The following is a 9,837-nucleotide window of genomic DNA, read 5'->3' as shown; positions in this document are numbered from 1 at the left end:
GACTCGGAGGAGGAAATGACAACCCACTCCAGTAGTCTTCTCTGAAAAATTGTATGGACAGAGGAGCCTGGTGGGCTGCAGTCCATGGGGTCACAAAGAGTTGAACACGACTGAGTGACTGGATGCATGCATGTGCATAATGCTTTCACACACACACACACACACACAGAAGCCTTGATTTCACTCTGCATGATTATGCTGCTCTCCTAGCACATAACAATTAGAATTGGAAGTGGTTAGCAACGAGGTTACCCAGATTCTCTAAGAATTCCTTGGTCTGGGCATCATGGCCTTCTGTTTTCTTCTCCCATGGATCCTGAAGCTGACATAGCTGTTTTGAGCCACCTTTGATTGAATTCCCTTACCAGGAGAAGTCCTGAAGATTACTGGTCCAGGGAACCAGTTGCCAACCTGCATTTAAGTATGATCATAGTTTCCCATATTCTTCCTGATCTATACTCTTCTCAGATGACCTCTGGTGTTTGAGACATGGCTTTTCTTTTTTTTTTTTTTTTTTGAGGAAAAAAGCAAACAGAAGTTTAAAATAAGGAAAGTGACAAATCTAGCCAAACCTTGAGAGTTGTAGACAGTAGCCCCTTTATTTTATTCAGTGAAACCCTATGCCTGGCTTCGTGAACTATTATCTTCAAATTTTATTATTTCCCTTTTTAAAAAACAGTCAATCTTTATTTAGAATTATACGCTATCTGTGTGTTAGTCATCCAGGATTAGGAAAGGCATCTAAAGTAGATTAAGCAGTCACCATGAGCTATAAATGAAATGATGAAACAGTAGTAATTTTCCTTGAAATATTATTTTCAGTCAACATATGTCACTTTTGAAAGAGAAATAAAGCTGTGGCTTGATCCCACAGGTTTTTATGTACTTGAAATCATTTCCATAAAAAGGGTAAAAAGAAAACTGGAATTCAGACCCAGTAGTATCTAATGCAGTTTTGCTTCCTTTAGGGAGCCATGCCAGAGACCTCAGTGGTTTCAAAGTCTGATAAGACTGTCCTTGGCATTTGAGGAGTTTCTAGTCAAACTGGCAACAGAAGAGGTATAGATGATAAGCTGTTTCTCGTGGTTGTTGCCATTAGGAGTCAAAGAAAGGGAAAAGAATGTCCAGATTATATATTTGTTTCTTTTTGTTTATCTCAGAAGATGGGTAAGAAAGGCATTTCGTGGAAGATGTATCATTTGCAATGACTCTGAAAGTGTCATACCACAAAATAGCTGAACTTGAACCTCGTCGAGATTCTAGATTCAACTGCCAACTTGCAGGACATGTAAAGAACAAGGGACGTAGTGTAAATGATGTGGTAGACAATGTGATGTTTCTGGTTTGGCACATGTTGAACAGTACGGTTTTTTATAGGTCCTGGCTTGCCTGAAACCATTTATACCCATTGTCCCAGCATAATTATTAAAAGCTCTTCCTTCCAAGTTCACATGTGCCCCCAGTTTTGTATTGTCACCCTTGGAACCAGAAGCGGTTGGAGTGTAAGGCAGAAACTAGGACCAGAAAGCCATTTTCACTTAATTCTGTGACATTTATTGAAGCAGGAGATACAGACATAAGACACATGAGAAGGCTACAGTCTTATGGGAGAAGGAGACATTTTGATAGAGTCATAAATGTTTTAGTAGGTGTGGTGGAAACTTTGGAGAGTGTAGCTAATTTCCTGGCTAGGGGCAGAGACGGGGTAGAGCAGTAGTCAGGATGGGCCTTCCAAATGAGTTGGTTAAAGGTAAGTAAGAGTACCCAAGAGTGAAAAGGGAGGCATACATTTCTTTAAAATAGTGCTGACATTTACAAATAGGACTGTTTAATATAGCAGTAACATTTACCAGTAGGAAAGTGTGGTACAGCACAGGCTGTGTTGGGCAAATGTGGAGAAAAATGACTGGGCCAGAAAGAAATGTTTGGGAATTCTCTGCATACGGATGGACTGTGATAGCAAGGGAAATTTATAGAGAAAGAAGAGCAATAGGAAGATCAAAGGAGCCAACAAAAAATCCAGTTGTCAAGAAGGGAGCCAGCTGGTCAGAAGGACTAGCAAAGTAAGAGGCTGCTCTTTGAGGTCCCCTAATCTACGACAGAGGAGGCAAGAATATACACTGGAGAAAAGACAGCTTCTTCAGTAACTAGAGCCGGGGAAACTGCACAGCTACCCAGAAAAGAATGAAATTAGAACACTCCCTAATACCACATACAAAAATAAACTCAAAATGGATTGATGGCCTTAATGTAAGGCCAGACACTATAAAACTCTTAGAGGAAAAAAAAAAAACTCTTAGAGGAAAACATAGGCAGGACACTCTGACATAAATCAGCAATATCTTTTTTGATCTACCTCCTAGAGTAATGAAAGTAAAAACAAAAACAAATGAGACCTAATTAAACTTAAAAGTTTTTGCACTATAAAGGAAACCATAAACATGACAAAAAGACAACCCTCACAGTGGGAAAAAGTAGTTTCCCACTGACAAGGGGTTAATCTCCAGAATATACAAACAGCTTATACAGCTCAATATCAAAAATAAATAAATAAATAAACAATTAAAAAATAAGCAGAAAACCTAAATAGAAATTTCTTCAAAAAAGACATCCAGGTGGCCAACAAACACATGAAAAGATGCTCAACATCTCTATTAGAGAAATGTAAATCAAAACTACAGTGAGTTATCACCTCCCACAGTCAGAATGGCCATTGTTTAAAATCTACAAACAATAAATGCTGGAGAGGGTATAGAGAAAAGGGAACCCTCTTACATTTTTGGTGGGAATGTAATTTGATACAGCCACTCTGGAGAACACTGTGTGTGTGTGTGTGTGGTTAGTCACTAAGTCATGTCCAACTCTTTGTGTCCCTATGGATTGTTGCCCAGCAGGCTCCTATGCCTGCCTGTTGTGAACAGGGCTGCAATGAACAGTGAGGTGCATATATCTTTTTGAATTATAAATCTCCATTTTTAGTTTTTTAAGGAGAACAGTATAGTGTTCCTTAAAAAACTAAAACTAGAACTACCATATGACCCATCAGTCCCACTCCGGGTCATATCCCTGGAGAAAACCATTATTCAAAAAGATACACACAGTGTTCATTGTAGCGCTGTTTACAATAGCCAGGACATGGAAGCAAGCTAAATGTTCATCAGCAAAAGAGTGAATAAAGGAGATGTGGTACATATGTACAATAGAATATTACTCAGCCATAAAAAAGAGTGAAATAATGCCATTTGCAGCAACGTGAATGGGCCTAGAGATTATCATTTTAAGCAAAGTAAGTCAGAACGAGAAAGACGAATACCATCTCACTTACATGTGGAATCTGAAATACAACACAAATGAACATATCTATGAAACAGAAACAGACTCACATAGAGAAGAGACTTGTAGTTACCAAGGGGGAGGTGGAGTGGGGAAGGGAAGGATCAAGGGTTTGGGATTAATCGATGCAAGCTATTATATACAGGATGGATAAATAACGGTGTCCTGCTGGGTAGCACAGGGAACTATAATCAATATCCAGTGATAAACCATAATGGAAAAAATAAGAAAAAGAATATTTGTATAACTGAGTCAGTTTGGTACACACAGAAATTAACACAACATTGTAAATGAACTTATAAAAAAAGATAAAGGCATCATGACACTTCCTACTTTAATACTCCTAAAAAATAAGGATGTTATCCTGTATAATGACAAATCCAGAAGTGGGCAGCTAGAACCTGGGCAGACTTCCATATATGATGCTGAAAGAGAAATTTTGTAGTTGCTATGATAATGCATCTGCCACTGGAAAAAATCTCTCTTGCTTTTTCTCCACCCTTACCATGACTTTTCAAAGGAAGAATTGATAGACTGGCTAAAGTAGATGAACCTAGAGTTAGAATTTTTGACAGGGAGAAGATATGAGGATGAAAACACATGTTTATAATATCTGAGACCTACTGTGTTTGTATCATGAAATTTTATTTTTCTTTTCTGATGGATTGAAGTTGTTACGCCTGAGCTATTGTAAACCAAAGTAATAGTCGAATAATAGAATAGTAATAGTAGAATAATAGAATATACTAGAAGAGTATGGCCTACCTGATGATGCATTTATTTCAGGCAGGGTTCAGTAGTAGAAAGTTTTAATACAGTGAAAGACGAGCGGAGTGACTAGAGAGAAAAGAGGGAGGGAGCTTATTTGAGATGTAATGCTGGTTCTGATGTATTCTGATAAAATCACCAAGTTACATTATTTAATAATTAAGAAAATATTTACTTGTCATGTACGTGACATTGAGGAAGCAGTGATGACAGAGTAAGCACAGTGGAGCTTTCAGCTTAGTTTTTATTTTGTATTCCACAACTGGGGAAATCATGCTAAAATGTTTTTTCTTGAGGAAAAGTTTCTTTCTGTTTTTCCATTTCCAGTTATGTTGCAAGTGAAAAATTTCTGACCTGTTATCAAGGAATTTCAAAATTGAATAAGAATAGCATTATGCCCATATTACTAAATATCAAGCCTTGCATAAGTTCTGCATAAGCCTTACATAAGTGAAACATAATTTATTATATACTAGTATATGTTTTATAGTACCATTGCCATTAATTACTAAATATATATTTAGTTGTATTTGTGTTCTTTCTCCAGGGTAAAATGACTAAAATGCTTAATATAATTTGCTTCTAAATTTTATTAAACTTAGTTGTGCTGTGTTGTTAACTATGCATGTCTAAACATGAGAAAGATTGCTAATCTTTGGTTGTAGAGATTATATCATACTAACTCTTGCTTTTAAAATAAACATATTTTTGTCAGATGACTTGCAGGGTGCACAGTCAGAAATTGAGGCAAAACAAGAAATTCAGCATCTTCGCAAGGAATTGATTGAAGCCCAGGAACTAGCTAGAGCAAGTAAACAAAAATGCTTTGAACTTCAAGGTGAGATAAAGATTACTTTGACTCTTCAGGGGATGTGAAAGCAACAAGATATTACTGAATGGCCCCAAGTCCAGAGGCATGGTTATCCTCTTCCAAATCCATGACTTATGTGATCTTGGAACTTTACTTATCCTCTCTGAGCTTATGATTCAGATCAGTTAAGTAGAGACAGTTATAGTGGTATGACTTTCTTCTGAAGATCAAGAAGGACCTGTTAGAATGAAAGATTTTAAGAGTTAATTACATATTAAGTACAACAGAAGGAAAAAAACATAGAAATATTAATTTCTAAGTTTTAATTATACCTAATATTAGCTACTCAACATAAGATAAGGGAAATTTATATTCCCTGCAGTTTTACAGTGTGTTCTAAAGTAAATGAGAGGAGCCAGGCAAAGTTAAGGTAGAGAATCTTCAAATGTCCCAACCACTTTTTATTCTAGTAGCTTACTTAATTATACAGTCATAGGCCAGTTGAAGTCAGTGCTGTCCCCTAGAGCTAACCTTTTTGTATCATTCACAGTAGTTATCTAGTTGCAGTCGATTAGTACCTTACAAAGTCTTAGAATCCTCATGTTCTCTAAAATGGCCTTCCTCACCAGAAGGAAGATTTGTATCCAACAGGGAACCGTGGACTTCCTGTCAGTAAGTACTTACTGTGTACTTGGCAGTGAACATAAGGATTCTAAGTCTGGTTTTCAAATTTAAGCTCACAATGTTGATTAACAGCTGTCAAGAACGCTTCTAAAGTAAAAAACAGCATATATTATCTCAGCCATATAAGATGTAGAAAACTCCTATTCAGTTGATACATTTATTACTTACTTACTACTGTTTTGTACTCCTAAAAATCTTTAAACTACCTGATTGCTAATACTGCTAATACTTACTGCCTAACTTTTGTTTCCTTCCATGAGCTTTAGGAGAGAGTTTCTTAGGATTTTCCAGTTGCTCTATTCTGAATATTTTCATTAAATCACAAAATTAGACATACTGTGCTTTACTTCTAGCTCTTTTGGAAGAAGAAAGAAAAGCCTATCGAAATCAAGTCGAGGAATCCAGTAAACAAATACAGGTTCTTCAAGGTATGGAACACTTCAGGGCTATTTGGGATTGTTACGGTTTGTTTGTTTGTTTGTAGTAATTCAAAAGAAATGGAAAGTAAGAATGCAAAGGGTTCCCATTTTTCATGGCTTTGATTCTTCTGTAGAATCTGAGACTGTAACTGGCTCTTGGTGGCCTTTTCTTTTTTTTTTTAGAGGGAAGATTCCCTAGTACTGCAATAGTACTTCCCACTTGGAGTGGGGAGAACAAGAGTGAAGATACGAATTTGTAAGACTGTCATTTTCTGGGTTACATAGTGACTTACTATAGAGGAGGCCTTCAGACAAGATATCAGTTTGAGTCGGTCGGTGCATCAGCACTTTTAGCTTGTTGGTGATATTATTTCTAATGCTCCTAGCACACTTGCGTTGCAACAAAAATTGTTTACTGCGTGGAATATAACAGTGGTCCCTGCACTACCTTCATTGGCAAAGGCTGCTCTTCATACCCATCATTTTGCTCTTTGTGTGGGCTGTCACAGAGTCTTTACAGAAACGACCTGAAAGACACCTGTCTGTCCAGGGTTTTCTTTGAACCAGAGCTTCTGGTACTTTGAGGCTATAATTGTGAGATGCTCCAGGAGATGTCTTTCCCATGCCATTGTAAAATCCCTAAAGTAAAATTAATTTGCCTTCATCGTCAGAGAAGGAACCAATGTTATTTTAAAATATTTGTTTTAGTGGCAGGGTAGAAAGAAATTAAATAGACAGGTAACCCCTGCTGAGATGAAATGGGGAGTCAATGTGAAGCCTAGGGTATTTGCTCTAAAATGCCCAGAGAAAAACCAGTCTTTTGGGTTTTTGTTTCTTCTTTTTGAGTCGGACATTTCAGTTATTTTAAAAATGTAATTGTATTATGGTCAAACAAGAATTTCTGGGGTAGCTGGGTAGATGAATTTTTAAATTCATGAGAGTTCTTCACAGTTTTATTACAGTTTAATGCTATTATCCATTAGTTTACATAAATCTGACTTGTATCTATATTTCCATCCTGTATTGTGTATGGACAGTTATCCCTGAAGGTTCATGTAGTGGTGCCTCTTGTGGTAAAGCTGCCTTACGTGAGCATCATTGAGTGCCCCCTAGTGCCAGCATGTATATTTCATGATTTTATCCACAAATCCATGGTCGTGTAATCCCTGGCCATCGTGCCCTTCCAGACTTTGAGGTTGTTAACCTCTTACTGCTTCCCACAAACTTAAATGGTCTAGTATTTAATGTCTATTTATGAGGCAACCTCTTCCTCCCCAAGTCTGAAATCCTCTTATTTTAATTGTTCTTTTCTACCTAACAAATTTTTTTATACTTATAATTTTCTTGTGTTATAGTAACCAAGACCAGTATTCTAGTTCTGAACCCAGTATGATTTTATACAGATTGTTTCCAGTTCACATCAACAAGACCAGAGCTTTAAAAAATATACCTCTGACTGGGCAGTATTCAGTAACTTTTATTAATTCATTAATTCAACCGATAATCCTTGGTTCTTTACTCTTCTAGTCTTGAGGATAGTATACATGAGATGTACAGTGTAGTGAAAAAGATGAACAATAAGCAAATAAGTATATAGTGTGATATCCAATAAGAGCAGAGTAAAGGACTAGAGAATGACAGTGGACTATTTTTAGATAAGCCATGAGAGAAAACTTCTTTAAGGAATTGACAATTCAACAGAAAATTGAGTTAAGAATATCAAAGGTTTTATTAATGTTTGCCATCTAACCAAGTAGTTCTATGTTTATGAATTCACCCTTATGGGGGGAAAAAATCAAGATTGCGTTATATTGTCATGAGTAATTAAAAACAGCATAATATATCTGAAATAAAGGATTAGTGAAGAAAGTTAATATAGCTATTTTGTCGTTAAAAAATATTTATCACCCACAGCATAGAGAGCACTGTATTTATTATGATTGCTCCCAATTTTTGTTTTTATATATGTATAAATGCTTAGAAAAAAATCTGGGAAAATAAGTACCAAATGTTAGAAGTAATTTTCTCTGTGTGGGAGAAATAAAGATCACTTTGAGCTTTTTTCCTCTCTTTATGTTTCTGTATTTTGATGTTTCATGCATTAAACATGGATTGCTCGTACAGTTTAATCAAAAGCAACAAACGCTCTGACAGCCTGGGCTGTGCAGTAACTACAGTCCCATATGGACTGTTCTTTTATTCCTGATTACTTGAACTAAGAAAATGATGAGTAACTATACTTTTGTAGCCCAACTACAGAGGTTACACATCAATATTGAGAATCTCCGGGAGGAGAAGGACAGTGAAATCGCAAGTACTCGAGATGAATTGCTTAGTGCCCGAGATGAAATTTTACTCCTTCATCAAGCGGCAGAAAAGGCTGCCTCTGAGCGGGACACTGACATTGCTTCTTTACAAGAAGAGCTTAAGAAAGTGCGAGCTGAGCTTGAGCGGTGGCGGAAAGCAGCATCTGAATATGAGAAAGAAATCATGAGTTTGCAAAATAGCTTTCAGCTTCGGTGTCAACAATGCGAGGACCAGCAGAGGGAAGAAGCAACCAGGCTGCAAGGTGAGAAATGTCCTTTACGTAAAGCTGTTAATGCTTGACACTGATAACTTCATAACTTGTACTGAATAACACAGTCAGGCTAATTTTCTCTTCCATAACGATTGATTGTATAAAAGCAATGTTTTTATATTGGGGCTATATACATTCTTCACATCTATAAGCTCTACAGTGAATTGAAAAAATTTGCAATTTTACATTTATTTAAATACTATTAAAAATTATTTGTCTTGTAAAAGTGAAGTGGGGGAAAAAATATTACTCAAGTTCAGGGTGATGAGAACTTTGCTGAGGCATAACTGCAAAGTAACAGAAATCAAGGAAAAGCCATATAAAATCTTTGTTTTTTAAGGGGGAAAAATAGTTACGTTTCTGTATTAACAAATGTGTTTTGGGACTATTTTAGGTGAACTAGAGAAGTTGAGAAAGGAATGGAATGTATTGGATACCGAATGCCGTTCTCTAAAAAAGGAAAATGTTTTGCTATCTTCAGAACTGCAGCGGCAAGAAAAAGAACTGCACAAGTATGCACGAACTCTTATTTAGGTTCAAAATATTTCTGTATCTTAGATTTTCATCTAAATTTAATTTAGTTTTGATATTGAAATATCTTTTGGAACAAAATATTCAGCCAGACTCTTTTCTGGCTACTTGGTAGGTTAACCCCACTAAGTGAGTACTGAAGCCCTTTTTTTCTGGCACCACCTCTATGTCCTTTCCTTTGGGTGTACTCATGGAATACAGATTCATTAAATGCCCCTTCCCACCCCCATTCCCAAAAGCTCTAAACAAACAAGCAGCAAATGATCTATGATTAAATTCACCTTTAAGCTAAATGATAATAAATTTCAAATACAAATTTGTTTTTTTCTTTCATGCCAGTGATCCCTTCTGTTTATAAGGTTCATCAGAAGATGACTGTGATAAAAGAATTGATATTATTGAAAGACACAGAATCAGCTTTTCCTTATCAAACAGGGATATGTAAAAAATAATAAGATATAAGATCAAAAAATCTCTAAAACCAATTAAATTTGTCATAATATCTAGTACCCTACAGGCAAACCAATGAATGCAATAGATTTGTTTAAGCAAATTTAGTAGAGAGTCTTGTTTTCTTACCAACACTTATTGTATAGTTTAACATTTATTTCTTCCTTTAAAATTTGACCCATTTTGATTCCATATTTTTTATTTAAGCTGTGTTTACATTCTAATTCAGAATATGAAGCTGCAAGTGTTAGTCACTCAGTCGT

General features: G+C 36.1%; 1 protein-coding gene across 17 annotated transcripts in view; it reads left to right on the top strand.

Moving 5' to 3' along the window:
* SLMAP (sarcolemma associated protein) overlaps positions 1-9,837 on the top strand; it is a 150,417-nt gene that overhangs the window by 128,109 nt on the left and 12,471 nt on the right. For 15 of the 17 annotated variants that reach the window (XM_010851629.1, XM_010851623.1, XM_010851618.1 and 12 more), the window contains 4 exons: positions 4,817-4,939; positions 5,950-6,024; positions 8,264-8,584; positions 8,988-9,105. In XM_010851629.1, the coding sequence (XP_010849931.1) occupies positions 4,817-4,939; positions 5,950-6,024; positions 8,264-8,584; positions 8,988-9,105 (637 nt within the window). The remainder of the gene's footprint in view (positions 1-4,816; positions 4,940-5,949; positions 6,025-8,263; positions 8,585-8,987; positions 9,106-9,837) is intronic. The other 2 variants (XM_010851631.1, XM_010851627.1) reach the window with 1 other exon arrangement.

This window comes from Bison bison, unplaced genomic scaffold (assembly GCF_000754665.1).
Source record: "Bison bison bison isolate TAMUID 2011002044 unplaced genomic scaffold, Bison_UMD1.0 scf7180017864304, whole genome shotgun sequence".
Classification (NCBI taxonomy): Eukaryota; Metazoa; Chordata; class Mammalia; order Artiodactyla; family Bovidae; genus Bison; species Bison bison.
The sequence above is the reverse complement of the archived record's forward strand: the minus strand, read 5'-3'. Positions and strand labels throughout refer to the sequence as shown.